The sequence below is a fragment of the Petromyzon marinus genome, chromosome 21 (genome assembly GCF_048934315.1).
Source record: "Petromyzon marinus isolate PM22_M1 ecotype Great Lakes invasive population chromosome 21, UKy_Petmar_22M1.pri1.0, whole genome shotgun sequence".
NCBI lineage: Eukaryota > Metazoa > Chordata > Hyperoartia > Petromyzontiformes > Petromyzontidae > Petromyzon > Petromyzon marinus.
Genome location: NC_133687.1, coordinates 13,876,573 through 13,904,553, shown reverse-complemented (window position 1 = coordinate 13,904,553; position 27,981 = coordinate 13,876,573). Strand labels below are relative to the sequence as shown.

The 27,981-nt window shown below is 51.7% G+C and overlaps 2 protein-coding genes and 1 long non-coding RNA gene across 4 annotated transcripts in view; 2 read left to right on the top strand and 1 right to left on the bottom strand.

The window, feature by feature from the left end:
- Positions 1-5,741: 5,741 nt before the first annotated feature.
- On the top strand, positions 5,742-15,723 carry LOC116944520 (uncharacterized). 2 transcript variants are annotated; one of them, XM_076068617.1, is made up of 6 exons: positions 5,742-6,604; positions 8,609-8,680; positions 9,768-9,895; positions 12,350-12,486; positions 13,427-13,506; positions 14,884-15,723. In XM_076068617.1, the coding sequence occupies exons 1-6, from the start codon at positions 6,385-6,387 to the stop codon at positions 15,006-15,008; spliced, it is 762 nt and encodes a 253-aa protein (XP_075924732.1). In that variant the 5' UTR covers positions 5,742-6,384; the 3' UTR covers positions 15,009-15,723. The 2 variants fall into 2 exon arrangements, with proteins under 2 accessions (XP_075924732.1, XP_032814067.1); XM_032958176.2 differs by having other exon boundaries at positions 5,743-6,604; positions 13,430-13,506.
- Positions 15,724-18,297: 2,574 nt separating this feature from the next.
- LOC142925579 (uncharacterized) lies at positions 18,298-27,409 on the top strand. Its single transcript, XR_012942547.1, has 3 exons — positions 18,298-18,397; positions 24,064-24,192; positions 27,309-27,409. It is a non-coding gene; the product is annotated as an uncharacterized LOC142925579 (long non-coding RNA).
- The window catches only part of GRK1 (G protein-coupled receptor kinase 1), a 312,076-nt gene continuing 303,771 nt past the window's right edge, over positions 19,677-27,981 (bottom strand). Inside the window, exons 9-10 of the mRNA XM_076068616.1 lie at positions 27,408-27,568; positions 19,677-23,341 (exon numbers count right to left, since the gene is read on the bottom strand). Coding sequence (XP_075924731.1) covers positions 23,201-23,341; positions 27,408-27,568 — 302 coding nt within the window. The 3' untranslated portion in view covers positions 19,677-23,200. The remainder of the gene's footprint in view (positions 23,342-27,407; positions 27,569-27,981) is intronic.

Here is a 27,981-nt window from a genome sequence, read left to right as displayed (position 1 = left end):
GAGAGATTCTATAACTTTTATTTTTTTTATCTTACCAGGCAAGGCCCACTGAGTTATGTAGCGCTTTTTTAATAAGCGACCTGGCTATCGCAAATGACAGCTCAACCAAGTGACTTATCTCGTGGTGATTTGTCGTGGCCAAATAAACGAATGTTGCTGAATGTGAAGGGGGAAAAACCGGAGCACTCGGAGATAAATCCACGCGACCAAATAAACAGCAGCAACAGCGGGCGTCAAGGTCGGGATCGAACCCACGACCTCCTGTATATCAGGCGAGGTAGTTAACATCTCCTAGCCACCTTGATGATGATGAGAGAGGCACCGCAATCTCCAAATATACAGCAGCAGCAGCGGGCGTCAAGGTCGGGATCGAACCCACGACCTCCTGTACACCAGGCGAGGTAGTTAACATCTCCTAGCCACCTTGATGATGAGAGAGGCACCGCAAACTCCAAATATACAGCAGCAGCAGCGGGCGTCAAGATCGGGATCGAACCCACGACCTCCTGTACACCAGGCGAGGTAGTTAACATCTCCTAGCCACCTTGATGATGATGAAAGAGGCACCGCAAACTCCAAATATACAGCAGCAGCAGCGGGCGTCAAGGTCGGGATCGAAGCCACGACCTCCTGTATACCAGGCGAGGGAGTTAACATCCCCTAGCCACCGTGGTGCCCCAATTCCTTCTCTCGTGTAACATTGATCAGCCAGCGAGTGCTGCGCTCTTCCATGCAACGCATGCGGAACTGGTGACCTGGGACATCAGTTAGCCAGTCGCGGGCGATTATTGCCGCTGCTGCTGCTGCTGCCGTGAACCCAACTGAGTGTCTCGCGGTGTCGTTTCTCGGACCCGTGAAGAATGTCACGGTATCTTGAACGTCCACGATGAGTGAAGCAGTCGGCGCGTAGTCGACGTGTTGTCGTTATTATTACACCCGCAGGATTAACCAGGGCTGCCGCTGTATATCGAACCCGCTGTAGGCCGCGTCACCGCCCTAACGTGGTCGGCAATGGTACAGGCGCAGCCGTGAAATTGCTCGCCCACGCCACTGCTGGCGAAGAAGCCTCCTCCACTAGAGGGAGCCCTGTAGCTACAGTGGTATTTGGCCTACTCTTCCAACCGCTGGCCAGATATCTCGGATGATGCGGGAGTTTCCCAGACTCTGCTTTACCCCACCACCCGCGACCGATGCTCGGCAAGTCCAAACGGTGCAGGTGTTTGTTACCAATCACCTACAGCGCTGGGTGGGCAGAGGCGACCGGGGGTTCGAGAAACTCGCACCACGGATGCCACGGTGGCTAGGAGATGTTCACTCCCTCGCCTGGTATGCAGGAGGCGCTCCCGGGCCGCGCTCCCAGCAGCGGCTGGCGGGGGCCGTTTGTGAGGGGGCCGACGGAGCCGACGGAAGGAGCCGATGGAGCCGAGGGGGCCGACGGGGCCGGGGGGGGGGGGGTGCGACGGAGCCAAGGGAGGGCCGACGGAGCTGGTGGGGGGGGGGGGAGACGGAGCCGGGGGGGGGGGGGGTGACGGCGCGAGCAGAGAGAGCCGACACTGACTCACTCACACCATACACTGACTCACTCACACATCATACACTGACTCACTCACACATCATACACTGACTCACTCACACATCATACACTGACTCACTCACACATCATACACTGACTCACTCACACCATGCACTGACTCACTCACACATCATACACTGACTCACTCACACATCATACACTGACTCACTCACACATCATACACTGACTCACTCACACATCATACACTGACTCACTCACACATCATACACTGACTCACTGACACCATGCACTGACTCACTCACACACCATACACTGACTCACTCACACATCATACACTGACTCACTGACACCATGCACTGACTCACTCACACACCATACACTGACTCACTCACACATCATACACTGACTCACTCACACCATGCACTGACTCACTCACACACCATACACTGACTCACTCACACATCATACACTGACTCACTCACACATCATACACTGACTCACTCACACATCATACACTGACTCACTGACACCATGCACTGACTCACTCACACACCATACACTGACTCACTCACACATCATACACTGACTCACTCGCACCATGCACTGACTCGCTCACACACCATACACTGACTCACTCACACATCATACACTGACTCACTCACACCATGCACTGACTCACTCACACATCATACACTGACTCACTCATACATCATACACTGACTCACTCACACATCATACACTGACTCACTCACACCATGCACTGACTCACTCACACACTCACACATCATACACTGACTCACTGACACCATGCACTGACTCACTCACACACCATACACTGACTCACTCACACATCATACACTGACTCACTCGCACCATGCACTGACTCGCTCACACACCATACACTGACTCACTCACACATCATACACTGACTCACTCACACCACTCACACATCATACACTGACTCACTGACACCATGCACTGACTCACTCACACATCATACACTGACTCACTCATACATCATACACTGACTCACTCACACATCATACACTGACTCACTCACACCATGCACTGACTCACTCACACCATGCACTGACTGACTCACACATCATACACTGACTAACTCACACATCATGCACTGACTCACTCACACATCATGCACTGACTCACTCACACATCATACACTGACTCACACATCATGCACTGACTCAATCACACATCATGCACTGACTCACTCACACACCATGCACTGACTCACTCACACCATGCACTGACTGACTCACACATCATACACTGACTCACTCACACATCATGCACTGACTCACTCACACATCATACACTGACTCACTCACACATCATACACTGACTCACTCACACATCATACACTGACTCACTCACATCATGCACTGACTCACTCACACATTATACACTGACTCACTCACACCATGCACTGACTCACTCACACCATGCACTGACTCACTCACACATCATACACTGACTCACTCACACATCATACTCTGACTCACACATCATACACTGACTCACTCACATCATGCACTGACTCACTCACACATCATACACTGACTCACTCACACCATGCACTGACTCACTCACACCATGCACTGACTCACTCACACCATGCACTGACTCACTCACACCATGCACTGACTCACTCACACCATGCACTGACTCACTCACACCATGCACTGACTCACTCACACATCATACACTGACTCACTCACACCATCCACTGACTCACTCACAACATGCACTGACTCACTCACACCATGCACTGACTCACTCACACATCATACACTGACTCACTCACACCATGCACTGACTCACGCACACCATGCACTGACTCACTCACACCATGCACTGACTCACTCACACCATGCACTGACTCACTCACACCATGCACTGACTCACTCACACCATGCACTGACTCACTCACACCATGCACTGACTCACTCACACATCATGTACTGACTCACTCACACATCATGCACTGACTCACTCACACATCATGCACTGACTCGCTCATCATGCGCTTACTCACACATCATACACTCGCACAACCACTGACCCATTCACTCATACACAGGTTCACTCATCGTGTGCTGGCTCACTCGCACATCATACACTCACTCACTCATCATGCGCTGACTCGCTCACACATCATACGCTGACTCACACATCATACACTCACTCACGCTGCCGCTGACTCACTCACACATACACTGACTCACTCATCATGCGCTGACTAACGCATCGTGCGCTGACTCACACATCATACACTCATATTCTTGGTTCTTTCGGTAAAGTCACATAGAAGGGAAACAATAAAATAATAATAATAAAATTATTGTTTCCCTTCTACGTGACTTTACCGAAAGAACCAAGAATATGAATCCCTGCAGTCACGAAAACTTTAAATCAAAAATCATACACTCACTCCCACTACCACTGACTCACTCACACATCATACACTCACGCTGCTGCTGACTCACTCACAAATCATACACTGACTCACTCATCATACACTCACTACCCACTGACTCACTCACACATCATACACTCACGCTGCTGCTGACTCACTCACACATCATACACTGACTCACGCTGCTGCTGACTCACTCACACATCATACACTGACTCACTCATCATACGCTGACTCACACATCATACACTCACTCACGCTGCTACTGACTCACACATCATACGCTGACTCGCACATCATACACTCACTCACACATCATACACTCACTCACACATCATACACTGACTCACGCTGCTGCTGACTCACTCACACATCAGACACTGACTCACACATCATACACTCACTCACACTACCACTGACTCACTCACACATCATACACTCACTCACGCTGCTGCTGACTCACTCACACATCATACACTCACTCACGCTGCTGCTGACTCACTCACACATCAAACACTGGGAGTGTCGTGCTGCCAGCTATCGCTGCAGTTTTTTGTCGTACGTGTTATGTATATTGTTTATTGTTACATTTAAAATCACAGTTCCTAATGTAACTGTTGTTACATTGTTTTTATAGCTTTATTTTGGTGATTCGAAAACATATGGTTAACCTAAATTGTCTTATGATTGTTGTTGTTGGCTTGCACCACATTGTGATTCTTGCACACAGCGTTTTAATAAGTTTTATTTGTGTGGAATATTTGCTGGTTTATTCCAGGATGTTTCTGTTACGCGTTGTCGTTTTAAGATGTTCTGTGTTTAAATTTTGTTTGTTGCGGTTGCACCCGACTTAAGAGCCGCATGGCTCACAGGGCTATACCTAATACATGAAACGTGAAAACTTTAGCGTATTTGGAGTTAGCGGTGTCTCTTTCCCCGTGGTCGCGTGGATTTTTCTCCGGGTCCTCCGGTTTTTCCCCTCCACATTTAGAATCAACGTCGCGCGTTTTAGAGTTTTTGGTTGCTGAACATTTTCCACGTGATGAGCCACACCGTTGAGCTATCTGTGATGGCCAAGTTTAATAGTAATCACCATGCCAGAAGATCGAACCGGCGACATTTTGATATTGCAAGTCCAGTTTGCGCGCCCCAATCATTCCATCACAGCGACAGCATCCACGCGAGACTCTCAGGTTACGGGCTAAATTATTAACTTGCTGCCCCCCCCCCCCGGTTGGGTCTTCCATTTCGTGTTCCACCCGGCGGCGCGCGAAAGTCATCCAATTCTCGGAGTTCCACGCAGTCGTGCCGCCAGCTGCAGTCCGCAGAAAATCGCGAACCATGCCCGCGATTTCTCTCGATTGTCTGCGTTGTTGGCATGCACCGCGCCTGTGAGGAAAACGAACGTCCACACGACAAAGTGGCTTAGAACGTGCAACATTTATTGCAGCAAAATCTGAATAATTGAAATGCACGTTTCTCAATGTGGAGGGTAAAAAGTGATGGACCCCACGGAGAGAGAGAGAGAGAGACAGCGCACACTCCACATGTACAGCAGGCGTCAGGGTCCAGATCGAACACCCGACCTCCTGGCATACCAGGCGATGTTGGAACGCGCCCGAAAGATGACGGACCCATGTGGAGACGGAGCGACGAGGCGCATGGAGCTATAGAAGGACGTACGTGGATCGGTGGCATCGCGGGGGATTACGAGGGCCTTCCTTCATCCAACAGTGGATAGACCGCGAGAGTATCGAGACATGGAGGTGTCCGAGGGCCCATTTAGCAGAGTTGGCTCCGTAATAAAAAAGATTGTCTAAAAAAGATATATGCACAGTATATCTATTTCAATCCAAAATATGCTGTCTCCATAGCGATGACTGTGCGTACAAAATATACAGTGATCAACATTCGAAATTCGACAGCGTGGGAAGTGGGGCTGAAAGCCCCCTCCCTTCCCAGAAGATTCCAGCCCATGTGTTGTAGTGAGCATCGGGACGACGCCGAGAGAGATGACCACGCGCACGTGTGTCTGTGACGAGTCCGTGAAGGTGATGACCACGCACTTGTGTCTGTGACGAGTCCGTGAAGGTGACGAACCACGTGCGTGTGTCTGTGACGAGTCCGTGAAGGTGATGACCACGCGTGTGTCTGTGACGAGTCCGTGAAGGTGATGACCACGCGCGTGTGTCTGTGACGAGTCTGTGAAGGTGACGACCACGCGCATGTGTCTGTGACGAGTCCGTGAAGGTGATGACCACGCACGTGTGTCTGTGACGAGTCCGTGAAGGTGATGACCACGTGCGTGTGTCTGTGACGAGTCCGTGAAGGTGACGACCACGCACTTGTGTCTGTGACGAGTCTGTGAAGGTGATGACCACGCGCGTTTGTCTGTGACGAGTCTGTGAAGGTGATGACCACGCGCACGTGTGTGTCTGCATGTGCGATAGCCGCTGTGTCACTAGAGAGGTCACGTGTACAGATCGCCGAGGGGATGCGTGCGAGTGGGGGGCCGAGTCTTGGCAGGAGTCGCGGTGTCCCGGGGCTCTCGCTGCTGCCGCTGCTTCTGGCGCTCATCAGCAGCAGCCCGGACGTGGCCAACTCGCTGCGGTCTTGCGCCGCCGCCGTCGACGGTAGGGGAGGACGCGCGCCCTCTCCTCTCTCTCGCTCGCTCGCTCTCACGTCTATCCCTGCGCGCGACGACGACTGTGATGGCGATGCCGCTGATTGCAGGAGCAGCACTTTGTTTCAGGAGCTAAAGAGGCCAACGTCTACCGCTGGTCACGGCGAAGAGGGCTTCGGGAGAGTGTTCGTGGAGTGGTTTGTCTTTGTTGGGCCGTTCCACCTCGTCCGTGCAAAGAGCGCAAGCCACGGTGGTGTTGCATGCATAGAGGGTGTGTCATGTTGAACTTCTTTCCCACCGTACGTAGCCAACCGTGCTAATCGGAGGTGCGGGAGGGAAGGACATCGTTTATAGGACAGTAAATCACCGGCACGGACGAAATGAGTTCCACGTCGCCCGCATGCCCCACCACCGCGTGCCCAAGCAGCTTCTGTGTGGCCGCATATCGGGGACAAAAGGGACACGGCACGGGCTAGAGAAGAGATGGAGTGATGTGGTACAAGAGGACGTGGAGCTGAGTGGACTTGCCGATGACTGGTACCAGCGGTGTCAAGATCGGCCTCTGTGGAGGAGGCTCGTGAAGGACGCTGCTACTGGGCAGTTGGAGGCAGTCGCCCTCCAACAACAACGGAGGGCAGATTAACGATGCTCACAACAACGAGCGGAGCGCCGGGTGGATAACATGCAGCAAGTCGGCACAGTAGGGGGCACAACAGGTGGTGCATCTACCAATAATCTCAGTCAGCTAACCCATGGCACCTGGGTGTGTGCCGTGACCTCCTGTCAGCGAGCATTCGACACTTCACGTGGCCTGAAAGTGCACCTGGGCTGGCACAGGCGCCGTGGTGACGTCACCATCGCTTCGTGGCGAATACCGGCTGTGTTGGTATTGGTGTGTGTGTGTATGTGTGTGTATGTGTGTGTTGTGGGGAACGATAGTGTAGCGGTTAGCGCGCTGCGCTATGAACCTGGCGACCCGGGTTCGATTCCCGCTCACGGCCAACACCAGTGACGATTATCTGAACCGGTCCCGGGCCTCCCCTAGGTCGACTCAGCCTCAAATGAGTACCTGGTGCGGTGTGTAAACATCGTCACTAGGGAGACAAAGGCGGTCGGGCGTGGTGCTGGCCACCCACCCCCTCGTGTACCGTTCCGGCCTTCATAGGTGCTCGCTAACAGCACTTGCCCCTACAGTCTGTTAAGGCTATACGGGGGATCTTTGTCTTTGTCTTTGTGTGTGTAGGTCACGGTGTGTGTGTAGGTCACGGTGTGTGTGTAGGTCACGGTGTGTGTGTAGGTCACGGTGTGTGTGTAGGTCACGGTGTGTGTGTAGGTCACGGTGTGTGTGTAGGTCACGAGCGGTAGTGTAGCGGTAGTGTAGCGGTTAGCGCATTGCGCTACGAACCTGGCGACCCGGCTTCGATTCCCGTTCACGGCTAACACCAGTGACGATTATCTGAACCGGTCCTGGGCCTCCCCTAGGTCGACTCAGCCTCAAATGACTCAGCCTCAAATGAGTACCTGGTGCGATGTGTAAACATCGCCACTAGGGAGACAAAGGCGGCCGGGCGTGGTGTTGGCCACCCACCCCCTCGTGTGCCGTGCTGGCCTTCATAGGTGCTCGCTAATAGCACTTGCCCCAACAGTCTGTGAAGGCTATACGGGGGATCTTTGTCTTTGTAGGTCTCGGTGCGGTGTGGGTCAGCGTGAGCGGTGGTGTAGCGGTTAGCGCGATGCACTACGAACCTGGCGACCCAAGTTCGAATCCCGCTCACGGCTAACACCGGTGACGATTATCTGAACCGGTCCTGGGCCTCCTCCAGGTCGACCCAGCCTCAAATGAGTACCTGGTGCGGTGTGTAGACATCGCCGTTGGGGAGACAAAGGCGGCCGGGCGTGGTGCTGGCCACCCACCCCCTCGTGCCTTCATAGGTGCTCGCTAACAGAACTTGCTCCAACAGTCTGATGAAGACGATACTAGGGGGGGGGGGTCTCTTGTCTCCTATGCGTGTAGATGGGTGCGCTCGCAATCACGTGGTTGCTGTGCACCTGGTGCCTCAGGACACGGACCAGGCAGTCAATCCAGGTGGGTGGTGTGAGCGGTTTAGCTCAGTGCGCTTTGCCTGCTAAGAATCATGTGTTTAGAGTGTTTAGAGCAGGGGTCACCAAACTACGGCCCGCGGGCCGCATGACGTCAGTCCATCAGGCCCACCGACGGTACTTGAATTTGGAACACGAGACGTTGTGATACAATTTAAATATTATGTTTAGAATACTAGGAGACCTCCTGACTGCTATGTTCCTTAAATCTACTATTTTAAATTTTAAGTTATTGTATCTAGATTTTCTTGTTTATTCTGTTTGCTTATTTCGCGCCATCCCAAGTCCTTCCCCGGCTCGTGGTAGCTCCGCCTACGCTCTGACGTTACCATGGTTTCCATGGCAACGTCATGGCAACACGTTACCATGGTTTCCATGGCAACGTCATGGTAACACGTTACCATGGTTTCCATGGCAACACACACAAACACGCATCTTTCCCGCCCCCAGATTTTCCAGCTGTCAACACAGGTCCGACGCTCCAGAATTTTTTTTATTTATTCATTATGCGGGCCGCGCTCGTCATTCTTTCAGTTATCCGGCCCACTGTGAAACAAGTTTGGTGACCCCTGGTTGAGATTATAATAGTCCACTTCCTTGAGCTATCGTTTGTGGCCAGGTCGCTGCTGAAAAAGAGCTATATAGCTCAGTGGGCCCACCTGGTAAAATAAAATTAGTTTAGGTTTGCAGTTAAGTATTATTTACGTGGTAAGATAAAAACAATATATATAGTTTAGTTTTTTATAAGTGGTTTGTTTACCTTTCCTATACTTTACACTCCTGTTGTATTTTAGCATTGTTTGTGGTTGTAACCTTCTGAGCCGCCCCGACGTGCTTTGCCGCCCACCGGATTCCTCCACTATAAATAAACATTCTGAGTCTGAGCTACGCACGAGGGGGCTGCCACACTCGCCATGTGCCCCGGCTGAGCCTCCTTCGAAATGAGTCAGCTTTAATAAAGACGACATCGAAGACGATGGTAATGTGTGCATGTTGAACTTCGTTCGCACCGTACGTAGCCAACCGTGCTAATGACGGTGGTGGTGATGATGACGTTGGCGACGGTGATGCAGGTCCCGACAGGCTGTTCCGGTGGAGATGCACGGCCGAGATGGAGGCGGAAGCCCCTTGCCGGATTGAGTTGGTCAACAACAGCAAGATGAGGATCATCTGCGCTGGGATGTACTTCGTGTACAGCCAGGTACGCGGCCAGGAGGGCAGTGCCCTGACCTCGACTGCCCTCAGGCAATGCCAGGGTGGGACCACACAGGGACAGCTGGAGGAGGGAATGGGGTGGAGGGAATGGGAGGAGGGAATGGGGTGGAGGGGATGGGGTGGAGGGAATGGGGAGGAGGGGATGGGGAGGAGGGAATGGGGTGGAGGGAATTGTGTGGAGTAATCCAGCAAAGGGGCAGGGGAGAAAGGATGGAATCATGGGCGTCCGAAGGGACAAATGATCGGGAAGGTTTTTTTTCATATGTACGCATGTTGAACTTCTTTTGCACCGTACGTAGCCAACCGTGCGAATCGGCGGTAAGGGGGAAAGACAACAAACTCAACACAAAGAGCAGTTCCAAAGAAATACGTTTTCAACCTAGATTTAAAAGTGCATAGTTCCACTGGCTTCCTAATATCGGAGGAAAGAGCGTTCCAGACGGCCGCTTAATTGCATCTGAAAACGCGTAACACAGCGAGCGTCTTCGTTCGATGGCGAACCAAAAGCCGCTGCTGCGAGGAAAACCGAAATTGGCGTGATGGTTTAAACTCCTTGACGACATCAGCAAGGTACTGCGGTTCATTTGTGTTTGGGTTGCAGACCAACATCCGCACTCTGGCTAATGCAACCCACACTTGAATTTGCCGTTCATGCGCTTCGAGCCTTGTTGATGTTGAAGAGCGGGACAACTCAGAATCTTTTGTCGTCCTGGAGAAATCCGTCCATGCACTAGGGGCGGGACAGAAAGATATCGGGAGGGAGAGGGTGGTTAGGGGCGGAGAGGGAGCGAGGGACGTGATTGGCGAGGAGGAGGAGGAGAAGGGGGAGGAGCAAGGAGTCTGGGAGAACCTTCTGGAAGGTTCGAGGAAGGATCGGGGGAGAAGGATACGAGACGGGGCTGTGACGTGGCTCGTGGGGAAACGGCTTCCCCACGGTGCACCAGCGAGGGGGTTATTCACGACCCCCTCTCACGAGTGCTCACGATCAAGAAGCCCTCAATGCCAAAGGCGCCGTTGCCGCCGCCACCACCGCACGCTCGACGCGCGGCGACCTCCACCATCTGCCCTGACTGCCTCTCTCCGACATCTTGACATTTATGATAAAAGAGCTTCGCAGCTCATCGGATTCCTTCCGAAATAAATAAATATTCTGATCTGATCTTCGGTCTTCCCCCCGGTAGCCGGGCCCGTGGAGCCGGCCGCTCCCACGCCCGTCTCGGCGATCGGCCGTCAACCCCCTCCACCCTGCACACGCGTCCCACCCAGCTAAACGAAAATACATCAATCTCGTGATGAGTTTAATAAAGCGGCGTTGATGCAAACTGCGTGCTCACACTCGCCGGGTGGGGACTGCAGGCGAGCTGGAAGGCTGCCAGGTGGCGTGAGCCGGCGCCACCGACAAACATCTGCTCTGCGGTTCTATACGTGTTAAGATGTTTTCAGCCAGTTAGCGAGTGTGCATGTGGGAGGAATCCGTTGTTGTCCGATCTCATCTACAACGACGCTCCCCACCTGCCACTCCTGCGCCGCCCATCACGACATTCCCAGCGTCCGTCTCGGACATCTGTACTCGACCGCCAACAACTTATCCTCAAGCCGCCGAGAACCCACCTCCCCGATACAAAGACAAAGATCCGCCTTGTAGCCTTAACAGACTGTTAGGGCAAGTAGTGTTAGCGAGCATCACGCCCGACCGCCTTTGTCTCCCCAGTGGCGATGTTTTTACACAACGTGCCAGGTACTCTTTTGAGGATGAGTCGACCTAGGGGAGGCCCAGGACCGGTTGAGATAATTGTCACTGGGTGTTGACCGTGAGCGGGAATCGACCTCGAGTCGCCAGCTTCGTCACCCCGGTGGTGAGATGTTAACTACCTCGCCTGTTATACAGGAGGGCATAGGTTCGATTCCGACCCTGACACCTGTTATATTTGGAGTTCGCATGTCTCTGCCCGTAGTCGCATGTATTTTCTCCGGTCCTCTGGTTTCCCCCTCCACATTTATAAACATGTGTTTAGAGTATTTTGGCTGCTCCAAACTTCCATAAGATAGCCCACTTCGTTGAGCTATAATTTTCGATAGCCAGGTCGCTTCTGCAAAAGCTCAGTAGGCCTTACCTGGTAAAATAAAACGTTTCGTTTAGTAGTTTAGTTCCCTAACGCAGCGCGCGAACCCTTTCCCCCTGATCGACACACAGCGACACAGCCCGATAGCTCCCTGAAAAGGAAATCTTCTCTCTCCACTCGGACTGACCTCTTGTCGTCTCTGTCATCTCTTACAAAGCGGTTTCCATAGCCCACGGACTAAAACGAGACACGTGACAGCAACCAAAAGTGCATTGCCGACGAGAGTTCGCTCGCTAAACGATAACAACAATGACAATGACACCTCTTTCAGGCCATGACGATTGGGGCGTGCTGTGGTCGACTGTTTGTACTCCCAGCTCGCGTACAAGACGAACAGGTCCGTGGCGATGATTGGTCACAGCACCGTGAAGTTCAAACGGCACTTCAACAGCATGGGTGAAGAAGTCTGCAAGGCACGCGTGCTCATGGCAAGCACCCTCGCTAAAAGTTCCGGGTGAGACCGCTGACCCCCATCGCCTGTCGTGTGTTCACAGTGGCCGGGTCAGAGACACCGGGGCAGTGACGCTAAGGTCCTGCACGGGTTGCAATCTGTGATGAAACCCGCTCGCGAATTGCGGTGTGCGCGTAGTGCGGTGATTTGTGATGTGGGTGGTGAGTGGAGTGGTGCGGTGATTTGTGCTGTGGGTGGTGAGTGTCGTGGAGCGGTGATTTGTGCTGTGGGTTATGAGTGTCGTGGTGCGGTGATTTGTGATGTGGGTGGTGAGTGTCGTGAAGCGGTGATTTGTGATGTGGGTTGTGAGTGTCGTGGAGCGGTGATTTGTGCTGTGGGTGGTGAGTGTCGTGGTGCGGTGATTTGTGATGTGGGTGGTGAGTGTCGTGGTGCGGTGATTTGTGATGTGGGTGGTGAGTGTCGTGGTTCGGTGATTTGTGATGTGGGTGGTGAGTGTCGTGGTGCGGTGATTTGTGATGTGGGTGGTGAGTGTCGTGATGCGGTGATTTGTGATGTGGGTTGTGAGTGGCGTGGTGCGGTGATTTGTGATGTGGGTTGTGAGTGTCGTGGAGCGGTGATTTGTGATGTGGGTTGTGAGTGGCGTGGAGCACTCGATTTGGCTTTTTCCGTTGTGGTCAGTTGTACGCACATATTTTAGTGACTGTATCGTGGTGCGGTGGTGAGTCATTCTGTACGTGGTATGTGATCATTGTGGTGAGTGTGGTGAGTCATTCTGTACGTGATATGTGATCATTGTGGTGAGTGTGTTGTGTCATTCTGTACGTGGCATGTGCTGCTTGTGGTGAGTGTGGTGAGTCATTATGTACGTGGCATGTGCTGCTTGTGGTGTGTGGTGAGTGTGTGGTGAGTGTGTGGTGATTACGGTGCTACTGGAAGGCCCCCTTGCTGTGTCCACTGCCCCGATCCTAACCACCGTCCCCAGCAGGGGTTGCCAGGTGCAGGGGTCACCGTGTGCCTGCTTCGAGACGAGCTACCACGGAGGGGTCTTCTTCTTAGCCAAGGGTGGGCACGCACAACACACACGCACGCACAACACGCACAACACACACACAACACACGCACGCACGACACGCACGCACGACACACACGCACGACACACACGCACGACACACACGCACGCACAACACACACGCACAACACACACGCACGCACAACACACGCACGACACACACGCACGCACAAAGATCCCCCATATATCCTTAACAGATTGTAGGGGCAAGTGCTGTTAGCGAGCACCTATGAAGGCCGGAACGGTACACGAGGGGGTGGGTGGCCAGCACCACGCCCGACCGCCTTTGTCTCCCCAGTGGCAATGTTTACACACCGCACCAGGTACTCATTTGAGGCTGAGTCGACCTAGGGGAGGCCCGGGACCGGTTCAGATAATCGTCACTGGTGTTGGCCGTGAGCGGGAATCGAAGCCGGGTCGCCAGGTTCATAGCGCAGCGCGCTAACCGCTACACTATCGCTCCCCACTACACACACGCACAACACACACAACACGCACACACACACGTACAACACACACAACAGGCACACACACACAACACACACAACACGCACACACACACGTACAACACGCACACATACGCACAACACGAACACACACGACACACACGCACACACACGACACACACGCACACACACGACACACACACACGCACAACACAAACAACACACACGCACGCACAACACGCACACAACACGCACAACACGCACACACACACGCACAACACACATACACAACATACACACGCACAACAACAACAACCGCCATTCGCCACTAAGTGGCGGTGACGTCACCACGACGCTTGTGCCAGGCTATGTGCACCCTGAGGCCACGCACAACACGCACACACGCACAACATACGCACAACAAGCACACACACGCACGCAAGGCCCTGTTGTCCATCCACTGCTGGATGCAAACTCTTCACGAATGCTGGCTTCGCGTGCGTTGGGTGAATGTGGGGCGCATAGATGTGTGGAAGCACAGCACGCGACAACAGTGGGTGTTGATGCTCTGCCCTCTGGCTGAGAAATTTGGAAGCTTTCTGCAAACAAAAAAAGTGCTTTGTGCTACAATCTGAATTGATGGTGATGACAATGAGGGTGGTGATGGTGGTGGTGGTGTAGCGGTTAGCGTGCCATACTACGAACGCGACCACCACAGTTCGATTCCAACACCGGTGACGATTATCTGAACCGGTCCTGGTCCTCCCCCTAGGCCGACTCAGCCTCAACTTGAGTAGCTGGTGCGGTGTGTGAACACATCGCCACTGGGGAGGCAAAAGGCGTGGTGATGATCACCCAACCAATAGCCCCGTTAAGGCTTAGCCGGGGCAATCCTTGTCTCTGCTGGTGATGGATGTTGATCAGGTGAGGAGGTGGCTGTGAGGCCCTTCGACGACTACATGAACACCGCAGACTTCTGCCTGGGACAGAACGAGGTGTTCCTGGGGGCCTGGTGCATCGAGCCCCTGTCGCCCAGGGCGTCCCCGTGAGGCTCCACGGTGGCGATGAGTGGAGAGAGAAGCACCATTTCAACTCCCATATCAGGAACCAATATGGGTGTCAGAAATTAGGGGTTATAATTATAATGATAGTAACAACCTCTGGTTTTTTTGTAATTCTATAACAGCGCCTTTCATATTCTCGGTTCTTTCGGTAAAGTCACGTAGAAGTACTGGAATCTCAAAGCGTTGTACGTAAAAAATATATAAACTTCACTCGCAAGTATAGATACAATATAAGCGAAATATAAAACCTGTTAATAACAATGTCAAATGACTGCTCTCGAAATGCCAATAAAATTAAGAACTGCGATGTAATAAAAGCGTCCTCTCATTCAGGTAGCTGCTGCTGTTCTCGGAAATCTGTAAGGTCTGTAAGTGTTCCCGAATCGACGGGGCCAATTTTTGTTTGCCAGTTTTTAAGATGATAAAAAAAAGTTTTTTAGCCGAGCTAGAAATTATTTGGCGTTCTCATCGTCATTTTGCTGTTGGCATTTTGGCGTTCTTTACTCGATTGCAGCGTTCTTCATCGCAAGGCCCGCGGGTCACTGGCGGCCCCCTGGTGGCCTTTAGTGCGGCCCCTTACGTCAGGCCCCCGACAAGACACAGCAAGTGACAACACCCCCACCATCATCGTGATGTCAGAAACCCAACAATGGTTTCAAATGAGTGGCGGGCCTGACACTGATGATGTCTTATCGGCGAAAGTGCCCCCCCCCTCCCCCCCCCACTGAGAATGAGTGAAGAGCACTGCTCCATGGCACCGGTGAGACAAGGTCGTAAAGGAGGCCGTCTCTGGTGTTGGCCAATCACAATCAGCCTCAAGGGCAATACGGCACGGACATGAGCCCGCATCTCCGATTCGCACGCTTGGACTACGTACGGTGCTGAAAGTAGTTCAGCATACGTGAAAGCACGTTTGTTTGCATGTCTCGCCACAAGTCTGTGTGCTTAATGCAGACTTGATGCCTTCTAATAGCTGCCTGTTTGGTGTTTTAACATATTGGCACCGCCTCGCGGTGGATGGGAGATGTTAACTCACTCTCCCGGTATACTGGAGGACATGGGTTCGATCCCGACCCTGACGCCCGCTGTATATTTGGAGTTCGCATGTTCTCCCCGTGGTCGCGTTTCGAGTATTTGGCTGCTATACATTTCCACTTGATAAGCCACTTCGATGAGCTATCTTTGGTGGCCAGGTCGCTTCTGAAAAGTATCTACATAGCTCAGTGGGTCTTACCTGGTAAAATAAAAAAAATAGTTTAGTTGTATTGTTTAGTATTGTTTCTCATCTTCCCGAGTTATTTAAATTTCTGGAGTTTGTGAGTTATGTAACAGTAGTATTGTGGTAGTAGTACATAACTGACCACTCTGACAGTGAACATCACATTGCTGGTGGTGTCAAACACTTTGGCTTCAACCCTTATAAGACGCATGGGAAAGTAAGATGCACTCCAGGATTTGTGCCCGGTGTCAATCGACATTTTGCAAATACAAAGACAACGATCCCCCGTATAGCCTTAACAGACTGTTGGGGCAAGTGCTGTTAGCGAGTAGCACCTACGAAGCGCGGCATCCCACCCAAATGAGGGTGTGCGGTGGTCAACACCACGCCCGGCCGCCTTTGTCTCCCCAGTGGTGATGGGTTTTTTTGTTACACATTGCACCACTGGGTACTCATTTGAGGCCGAGTCGACCTCGGGGAGGCCCATGACCGGTTCAGATAATCGTCACCGTAGCGGGATGTGGCACATTAGGAATGGACCAGTCTTTTAATAATTTCCTTGGGCAGCAAGGGAGTAAAGTGTGATTCTGTGAAAGTCCTGATGTGCCGTGCAGTGCCTCAATGCACGTGTGTACAGCAGCATGTGATGACTGAGTTGGGCCTGTAGGTGGCTGGCAGGGTTATTGAATAACCGCACTTGTACACCAGTCACGTGGTTAATGGCGACTCGGTTGAAGAATTGCTGTGTTTGACACACGTGCTGTTGCATCTTACAGGTTAACCACAATAAATGTGTTTGCACCGGCCCACGTGCTTCATTTCGAGTGTGCCACAGGGATATGGAACTCGGATCAAGGGGTTCGCATACCGCGTCAACCCACACGGCTTACTCCGTAATCTTGTACAGGGACATTGAGTTTTCAGGTCCGTACAGCGTACAGATGTTTAAATACGGGCAACAACAACAACCATGTTTTGTCTTATTTGTTTGCGTTTCTCCCTTGTGATGGGACTTTGTAGGATGAACGTTGAGATTTATAAGGGGCACGCGGGTGACCAGTAAGATCTGTGATAAGGGGCCGTCCATAAATGACGTCACGCACCTAGGGGAGGGGGGGCGGTCAGACATTTGTGACGAGGGGGAGGGGGTTTGAGAAATGTGACGTCACATCAAAATGCGCAACTTTAAATAAATATAGACAACACGTTCTACTTAATTAGACTTTTTAATAAATGTTTTCTCCTACATCAGAGTGCAGCGTCAAATAAAATCCGCACTACAATGACAATAGTTTAAAGCGATTTGAAGCATATATTATTTGGGGGGGGGCAGAGCTTTGTGACGTCATATTTGAGGGGGGGTGTCTGACTTTTTGTGACGCCGTGTGACGAGGGGGGGGGGGGTCAAAAATCGTCCAAAATCGCGTGACGTCATTTATGGACGGCCCCTAGGGTAGGGCACTGATAAGGGATTAATCTAAGTTTTCTTGTGGTTGTTGTTTGATTTTGATCCCACTGAGATTTTTGCACACAGCGTTGGTGTACGGTGCTATTTCAGGAATATTTTGATGTTTTTTTCCCTGGATTTTCTGTTTGCACAGTCACATAATCACTTTAAGATGTTTTATTGTTCATGTTTTTGTTTTGTGTTTGTTGTGGTTGCACCCGATTCAAGAGCCGAATGGCTGACAGGGCTATACCAAAATAAATGGAACTATGGACTATGAACAGGTGTGGGTTCGGAGAGCAGCGCGCAAACCACTCACGACACGACCGTGTGTATGCTGACACGGTCACACGCAGAGACGCACAGAGACACACGCCACACCAACACAACAAACAAATTGTAACACGCCGTCAGTAGCGCGTCTTATAATCCGGATAATTCGGCAGTGAACCCAGTCAGGCCACCATCGAAGGCCATCCAATCCCTAAACACGCGAGTTTATTTACGTCCATTTACATCGCCTTTGAAGGACAATTGTCGTTTTAAAAGCGAGCTTCACGATGACAAACCCAGTCAGCACACGTGACATTGTTACAACGTTGTGCCGGCATCCGAGTGCAGGGTCAGTGTGGGGCGGTGGGAGCGGTGGCGCTGCGGTTAGCGCCACCGCAGCCACAGCAGCCCGCGCTCTCCCCGAGTACGTTGTTGGTAAGCGGCGTGGGGCTCGCAGGTGTGGTGGTACACGTGTGTGGTGGTACACGTGTGTGGTGGTACACGTGTGTGGTGGTACACGGGGATGGTGGTACACAGGTGTGGTGGTACACGTGTGTGGTGGTACACGTGTGTGGTGGTACACGTGTGTGGTGGTACACGTGTGTGGTGGTACACGGGGATGGTGGTACACAGGTGTGGTGGTACACGGGGTGGTGGTACACGTGTGTGGTGGTACACGGGTATGGTGGTACACGTGTGTGGTGGTACACGGGGGTGGTGGTACACGGGGTGGTGGTACACGTGTGTGGTGGTACACGGGTGTGGTGGTACACGGGGGTGGTGGTACACGGGTGTGGTGGTACACGTGTGTGGTGGCACACGGGGATGGTGGTACACGGGGGTGGTGGCACACGTGTGTGGTGGTACACGGTGTGGTGGTACACAGCAAGCGACTCGTTCGTGGCTAGCGACTCGTTAGACGGTGATGGCGGTGGTGAATGAACTTTTCAATTGTGTTCGTGCCACGTCTGGTGCGACATGTACACACGCGCGCGTGGACGTGTGTTACACACGCGCGCGTGGACGTGTGTTACACACGCGCCTGTGGACGTGTGTTACACACGCGCGTGTGGACGTGTGTTACACACGTGTTACATTGGTAAGCACGCGTGCACTGTGGCGGGGAGCGGAGCGGTGGCGCTGCGGTTAGCGCGCTGCGCTACGAACGCCTCTCCCCGCCCACGCAAGCCCGAGTTCGAGGCTATGTAAGGGGGGTTCTTTGTGTGTGTGCATGTAGGGAGAGGTGGTGTAGTAGTTTAACGCACTGCGCTACGAATTATCTGAACCGGTTCATGGTCTCCCCGAGGTCGACTCGGCCTCAAATGAGTACCTGGTGCCGTGCACGTAAACATCGGCAGTGGGAAGACAAAGGCGGCTGTGGACGTGGTGTTGGCCACCCAACACTTTGCCGAGGGCACGCGGGCCCCTGTCTGTGTGGGCCTCTGCTGTGCACACAAGGTGGTGGTGGTGGTACCACCGTGTCAACGTGTACGGTGGTTTTTTGTTGTCAGTTTTTGCCCAAACCGAACTTCTAAAAACGCGAATTTCTTCCTAAGGTAGCCACACACAAAAAAAACACGTTGCTTTTGTTGGCTTTAAAAGTTATTTCTTTGTTTTTGGAAAAGTCGGGCCTACTCAACCCTCACGTTGCCCTGTAAACGGAGGCCCCCAGGAGGAGACGGGGTCACGTGATATCACGCTGCCATTTTGTTTATGTCAGATTTTCAAACGCCGTCGACGAAATCGCTTTAACCAATTCACATCTTTCCGATTCATATTTAGTATTTTTTTCTCTTTTTAATATTCGGTTAGGCCACGTAAATGATCCGACCAAATTCCTCTTGCGATAGAGTTAAACAACAACAAAACTACGATTAATTATTTCGCCCTGTAGACATTCCACCGTAGGACCAAGGTTGTTGGCCCAACGTTGCTGTACGAACCCACGCGTTCACTGGGTGACTGCGTAAACCCAATACAGATCGAGCGGTCGCACGCTGCACGCGCCCGATGATTGCTAAACACGTTCCTATGCTAAGAAACGCGCTAAATCATTCAAAGACGGAGGGAGAAAAGCTCTTGTCAAGCGCGTTTGTGTGTATGGGTGTGTTTCCAACGAGCTTATAAGTGCGAGGGGCGATCTGAAGTCTGAGACCAGGAAAAGCGCTGGGCAGAGACGATCTCCCAAGTGAAATGCTGCGGAAAGGGTGGCATCTGTGTGCAGACTGCCCTACATGACATCACCACAGGATTGGAAGGATGCCCTGGTGGTCCCACTCTTAAAGAGGGGGACCGCATGTATCGTAACAACTATAGGAGCATCTCTCTTCTCAGTGTGCCGGGAAAGGTCCTGGTAAAGATTATGTAACATCGCCTTGCCAGGCACGCAAGAAGCTTCGGGTCTTCTCGGCCACAGTCATGGCCTCCCTTCTCTATGCTTGTGAAACATGGACCCCTCTAATGGAACATCTGCGTCAGTTAGAAACATTCAGGCTGGTATGCCTACGATCCATCCTGCGCTTAACCTGGCGAGATTGTGTGAAGAGCTCACAAACCTTTGAAAGCTCTGGACACATTCCCATTAGTGAGCTCTTCCAGCAAGTAAGTCTGCATTGGCTGGGTCATGTAGCCCACATGTCCAAGCAGCTTCTGTTTGGCTGTATAGAGGGGGCTAAACGGGCACGACATGGGCTGGAGAAACGATGGACTGATGTGGTACGGGAGGATCTGGAGCTGAGTGGACTTGCCGATGACTGGTACCAGCAGTGTCAAGATCGGCCTCTGTGGAGGAGGATCGTGAAGGACGCTCCCGGGCAGTTGGAAGCAGTCGCCCTCCAACAACAACGGAGGGCAGAGGAGCGACGCTCACAACAACGAGCGGAGCACCGGGTGGCTAAAATGCAGCAAGTTGGCACAGTAGGGGGTACAGTTGGTGCATCTACCAGTCTTCTCAGTCAGCCAACCCATGGCACCTGGGTCTGTCCCGAGACCTCCTGTCAGCGAGCCTTTGACACCTGAGGTGGCCTCAAAGTGCACCTGGCCTGGCACAGGCGCCATGGTGGCGTCACCGTCACTTAGTGGCGAATGGAGGGTATTGGTATTAGTTTTGTTTTTTCCCATGGGGCACCCGATTACCCAGAGCTGTCTCTCACGCACGACGCATTTAGTAATCATCAGGCATGTGCAACGCGTTGAGACTTAAAATAGTTTTTTGAAGTGAGCCCAATGGGGGTGAACCCGACAAGGCGGTGGGTGGCGGTTTTCACTGAAGCCCTGCTGCTGAGGTTCTGGATTGGTGCCAGAGGCATTTTGTAACACTCCGGGTAGAGTTGGAAAAGGTTTCACGATGCGGTTTTGGAAAAAAATTTCCTCCACAGATGCAACTCAGAAGCATTGACGATACGGTCACCTGTGCTGACGACTACCTGGACGGTCCACCGTCAATTTTATACCCATGATGCACTCGGGCTATTGTTGCTCGTAACACCTTTACCCTACAAACAACTATGGCAATTTGATTTTATACGTAGAGTTTCACGACTGATATTATGTATGTATGTTGAACTTCTTTAGCACCATACGTAGCCAACCCTGCTATTCGGAAGTGCATTCATGATTCATAGTTTCTTTAGGATTAGATTGTCGTGTGGATATACTGTAAATTAATTAACTATAGCCCTTCACCAACCCAACAGAGCAAATCAAATCAAGTTGTCATGTCGGCAATTATGCCAATTGGATTGGTTTTTCAGCAAAACTGGAGGAGGAATGTTGGTAAAACGAGCAAAATATTGACAATTTTGCATGACATTTCGCTGGAGATTACAACCAGCATATGGCAACTTGGTACAGTAATGGCGTAAGATGACGTAGTTCCATCAAGCCAACGAAAATAAGAGTTTGGTTCTCCCATGTGGTTTTGGTTTGCACTGCGTGTCATTTTTCGGTACAATGTCGACGACACGCGTTACAACCTGAGAACGCACCGCAGAGAAGCCGTACAGCAGCTCAACCTAGAAAAAAAACTACGCAGGAGAAGACAAAGAGTTTGTTGACAAGTGTAACAATGCGATTGTTTAGAGGGAGATCATGCAACCTTGGGTAGTCCATGTGACGACTTTCTGCAATCTGATTGGAGGTTGCCATCTCCTTTTCCTAGTATGGGGGGGGGGCATTTTTTTGGGCGGCCATTTTTTAGAACTGTTTCCTGTAACAATTGCCGGCAACAATTCCGCAAAAATTGCCATCAAGCCATGGTCTTCGGGCAACATGCAAATGCAGCTTATGAGAGCTCTGACATAAAACATCCTTATGTTTCATTGCAACTGTGATAATTTGCTTAATTGTACATACAATGAAGCTGGAAATGTTAACTCGATTAGTTATCCAGGCTGAATATTTAACCGATTGCTTTACGAATGAATTGAAAACGTCGACGCGTTCTACACTGACAGCCCATTCCACGCAGGTAAACTACGAATGTGTTCTCAGCCGAATATCACACGTGCGTTGAGTTTTAGTTAATTACAGCCGCAACGCGCGGCATCGCCTGGTGACGCTGCCTGTGCTTACCTCATCGGATAGCGCACGCATGTAACGTGTGACGCCATCATCACCATGGGGGGGAAGGGCGTTATTTACTGTTTTAAAAATGTTCATCCAGTTTTGGGCCAACCTTGTCAATAATTGGACTGAAGGGGTAGGGGTCCCTAATATCGACACAACTTAAAAATGCGAATAAAAATACATTTATATTGGATCATCTTAGCGCACATTATAGTTGTGCCCGATTAATGGACAGATGGATGCAACTAATGCCGACAGCCTTCGTTCGAAAGCGTTACAGATGATAAAACTATAAACATGATGCACGTTGACAGGTTGTACCGCGTGTTTGTTCAGTACGATGTCCGGCGTTTCGGCCGCATGTGCTGCTGGGAGCCTTTTCGGGAAATGAATTCGGTTTCCAACAAAAGACTGCCCTGAAATTCACAACAGATAGGAAAGCCGGATCCAGTGACTGAAGAAGCTCCCAGCACGTGGGGCGAAACGTCGGACGTCGCGCCGAGCAACGCGCGGGATGACCCGACAACCGCGAGAACCTACGCCGGTGGTATATCTCCACGAGGCTCTCTAGGAGGGGTAGTACTCAAGATTCTCCAGGAGCTCCATGAGCAACCTCCCACACACGTGGCAGTGCTAAATCTTCCCTCTGAGTGGCCGGGCAGCACCGCCGGCTCACAGCACGGTGCATGTGGAGGAGCGAGCGCCGGCTCCATCTGATGTCGGGATCTTGTCCTTGCAGAGGTTGTCGGGCAGGGAGCCGTCGGCCGGCCAAAGGTTCAGCTCCTCGAACACACCCGTCTCGATGATCTCCTCCTGCCAGGGATGGACAATCGGGAGGCATGAGAGGGGGGAGAGACGGCGAGACGGTCATAATGTTCGCAATGGCGCACCAGTGGGCCCTTCAAAGTCAATGACCCGCACCTAGCACGATTGACTACGTACAGTGCGAGAGAAGTTCAACATACGTACGTACATGACACCCAAATGTTCCTGCTTTGAACCGAGTGGCTCAGATATCTGTGTTGAACTGACGCTAAGATCCTGGGTTCAGCCGCCTGTCTCCGACGACTGAACAACAATACCCACTTTACATGCAATTTGGTTCCGCACTTACGTTCGCTACATTTGATCTCTAGACATTAAAAATAAAAGTTGTTACTTCTCGTGTGACGAATATTATTCTCTGTGGCAGGGCGGGCGGGAGAGTGCTATAGTGCCCCCTAGTGTGTGGGCCAGCAGTCACTTGAAGGGATCCCAGAGGTAGCTCTGCGATATACACTTTCGTGACACGACGCTGATCGCGCGATCGGGATGCAATTTGTGGAGAAAGACAAAAAACATTTGAAGAGTAAATGCCGTGCCCCTGCTTTCCCGTCCCCTACCCATGTACACACTCGGCAAGAGCCGCGTCAGCTCCGCCGTCACCAGCGATTCGTGCGATTACGATCGTGGGCCCCTGCTTCTTCTCCGAGACAAAAAAATACCAAATCCTCTCCCCCCCCACCCCCCCCTGTTTTTTGTTTCACTTTCCAAAGCAGGCAGCTGTGCGGCCGAGAGAGCGTGGGGTGAGCGGCGATAGAGGTGGTGGAGAATGCGAGAGGGAGCGGTGGTGGACAAGGGCTGTCAGCATGGCACGTCAGCTGCCACAAGGCCGCGGGTATCAGGTTAGCATCCTTCATCGCCCGCCCGCCCACCCCTCCCGGACGGTCCGATCGGCACGAGGTAAATTTCTCTTTGACGCTTTCCAACTTAGATTGAAAGCGTTCGAGCATCAGCTATGTCCCTCCATCAGTAGCTGGGGGGGGGGGGGGTGGGAGGGCAAACATAACTTACGTAAAGACGATCCAACACGAACACAACTTTAGTGTGACGTTGCGTTGCTGTGAAAGATTAACCCCAGTGGAAACCGGCTGCATTGGGAATAATTTTTTATTAAACATGCCAACGCATTTGACCCTGATGGCTGTTACCCCGCAAGCTTTTATGCCGCTAATGAAACGCTTCCGGAAGGGTTCAGCACTCTGCGAATGTGTGCACGCGCGTTCCTCGGAACACGTTGAGGTGCCCGTACGGCCTTTGCTGCTGTTTGTGCTATTTGCGTTCAAGTGTGGTTTTCAAGAAGAAGGGTTGTTAAACGTTGCACGGACGGAGACACACGATTGAGCAACGTGAATGTGTGACGGATCGCAGCAGGGTACACAACAAGATCATCAATTGGAATAAGTGGAGAACGGTAGGGTTAGATTTCTTGAACGTGTAATGAGAGAAAACGAGAGTGAACAACAATGCGGTTCTGACTGAGAACATTCTAGGTGCAGCAAAAGTGTCACCGGAGAGAGAGGAAGAACTAACAGAGTGGCTATGACGACATAAGAGATTGGCACCACAAGAGAGAGAGGAAAGTGGAAACAAATGACGAAATGTGCAGTGGACAATCACGGGCTACCTGCCCATGGATCGTGATGATGATGATGACAGCAAGAAGCCGGGGGAAACAGAGATTTAAGTTTACAGAAGCAATCTGAACAATTGGATACAACTGGGAGAAGTTGTTGAGTAAATATCGTGGACAGAGATAAACAGAAGGGGGGGGGAGGCCGCGATTGAGGACATCTTTGAGAGAGGCCACGTCGCACGGAGGGCGGGTTTATGGTTGTGTTGTTCCTCGTGGCTCCTTTCAACAATTACCCCGGGAGTGTCCACTCTGCCAGCCAAGTTTATTTCCAGGCGGTTTGAATACGACAGCAGCCAACCACTCCGTTAACCACTCCCACCTGTTCTCCCAACTCTCACCATAACTACACTTTTAATAACAAACCCGCTCTTTATTTAAACCACCGTCATCATATGTACAATTTATAATATAATGTATTTTCCCGCATATAGCCCGCATACGCATATAATCCGCAAACACATATATCCCGCAAAAATACCATATACCCCGCATGCATTCATATCTTTAACGTCGTTACCACAGCTTAATTCCATCATATTAATACGAAGTTTACATTTGTAATACATTACACTATCAATTGTTAACATTAAAATAATAAAAAAACACAAAGAAAACAAACTAGCCGGAAACGAGTGAACTTAAAACAGTAAACAAGTAACAAAAGTAAATATCCAATAAATAAGTAACACATAACTGGTCGATTAGTAAGTACTGTACAGTTTTAGCACTGGTAGATTGCGCACTGCGCAGATTATAGCGGCACTACGGTGACGCCGTTGCCACGCCCCCAACCCCCACCTCTCTCTCCCCAGCTGCCCCACCCCCCAACCCCCACCTCTCTCTCCCCCCAGCTGCCCCACCCCCCAACCCCCACCTCTCTCTCCCCCCAGCTGCCCCAACCCCCACCTCTCCCTCCCCCCATCTGCCCCACCCCCCCCCACCTCTCTCTCCCCCCAGCTGCCCCACCCCCCACCTCTCTCTCCCCCCAGCTGCCCCACCCCCCACCTCTCTCTCCCCCCAGCTGCCCCACCCCCCAACCCCCACCTCTCTCTCCCCCCAGCTGTCCCGTCGCCAGTAAACAAAGTGCGCCCACTTCAAATATTGTCGGTTAATTGTATAAACAATTCATTTAAAACGTGATAACATGGGAAATTTTAGTGTGAGTGGTTTATTCAGCAGTGCTTTAGTCAAAGGTCAGTGTTGCATAGTGTAGAGTCCTACCATAAAAAAATATAAACGAGTCATGACATGTCACACGTGTAAGATATTTTTGGGATAGCCCGCACCTTCATATACCCCGCAGGGTCTTGTTTGTAGAAAGTGGTATACCCCGTGGGTTATATGCGGGAAAATATGGTAATTGTTGAGCAGCCTGGAATGATGAGGCACTATATGAATCGAGATAAGAAGATAAGTCACGAGTAATTTGGATAAAACGCTATATGCGCAGCCTGTAATTCTAACTTGCGGCCTACTCGTTTGTATGCTTGTATGTTGAATCTCTTTTGCACTGTACGTAGCCAACCATGCTAATCAGAGGTGCGGGGAAAGGACAACAAACTAAACAGAAAAAGCAGTTATAAAGAAATTAATCTTCAATCTAGATTATTTAAAAGTGCATAACTCTAGTGGCTTCCAAATATCGGAAGGAAGAGTCTTTCAGACAGCCGCAGAAGCGCATCTGAAAGCTTGCGATGCAGTTGCCATCTTTGTTCGATGGTTAGCCAAAACAAATATCGACACAAGAAGATAAGTCTGGAGTGATTTTAATAAATGCTGTACGCGCAGCCTGTCATTCTACTCGCGGCCTACACGTTTAATGGCAACCTCACAGGGTGCGCCACGGTGGTGAGATGCTAATGACCTCGCCTCGTATGCAGGAGGTCGTGGGTTCGATCCCGACCCTGACACCTGCTGTATATTTTGAGTTTGCATGTTCCGGATTCCCCCCCCCACATTTAGAGTCGACATGCATTTAAAGTATTTGGCTGCTATAAATGTCCACATGATGATAAACCACTTCGTTGAGCTAGCACTTGTGGCCAGGTCGCCTCTGAAAAAGAGCTATATAGCTCAGTGAGCCTTACCTGATAAAATAAAAAAAAGAGTTTAAATAGTTTAGTTTACATTATCGTTTCCATGATGAGCATTGCCATTTGACTGCAAAGCTTCTGTGAACTGCGGTCGAAGCGCTCCTTCACCGCGTACACTCGAGCTGTGCGGGGAGATTGCGACGCGAACCGTCTCATAACATATTAAAATATCCCCGAGCATCCCTCTGTCCCGCAATGGCCGGTGATGTCCTTCCCCCGCACCTCCCATTAGCACGGTTGGCTACACGGCGTGGAAGAAGTCCAACGTACATACGCCCATACACGGACGGAACGTTGATGCCGGTGGCGACGACTGTCGTCGGAGGCGCACCTGCCAGGGGATGGGGATGCTGCCCGTGGAGAAGGAGTCGAAGAAGGCCTTGTCCTCCTCCACGAGGTTCACGCCCCTCACGGAGGAGAACGCCCCCACCTCGTTCACGTCCTTGGCGTACACCGTCTTGGAGTCCGGCACAAACGGCGGATCCAGGAGCCCTGGGGGAGGGCAGCGAGCGAGGGGCATCGGGGGACAGTGGGGAGCGGGGGGGGCAAGGGCGAAGGGCAACGTGAAATGTGTATGCGCGTCAGGGCCAGTAGGCAGTGATAATAAAGAGGTAGTGTCCACCAGTGTTTAGTAAAAATGCCCAAATGGGTGTCAGGTTGCTATGTCAGCCGCCTGTTGAAGGCTATGGGAAGCTGTAGGACGCTGTGGAGGAGCTCAGGCAGCAAGGCTGTATTGGGAGAGGCTATGCGAGGAGGCTGTGGTCAGCTGGACCGGCCAGGTGGCTCAGCGCGACAACGAACGACTCCCAATCGGAATGTCGCAACCGTGGAATGCCCCCACCACCACCCCAGTCCCCACCCCCCACCATGGTTATACAATGAACCTGGTACACGTGAACCAATTC

Bases quoted from the DNA above. Each gene is read 5' to 3' on its own strand.
- LOC116944520 (XM_076068617.1), top strand. From the start codon at position 6,385: ATGACCACGCGCACGTGTGTGTCTGCATGTGCGATAGCCGCTGTGTCA. The intron at 6,605-8,608 runs GTAGGGGAGGAC...CTATGCGTGTAG, and splicing joins TTGCGCCGCCGCCGTCGACG to ATGGGTGCGCTCGCAATCAC. The intron at 12,487-13,426 runs GTGAGACCGCTG...CACCGTCCCCAG, and splicing joins ACCCTCGCTAAAAGTTCCGG to CAGGGGTTGCCAGGTGCAGG.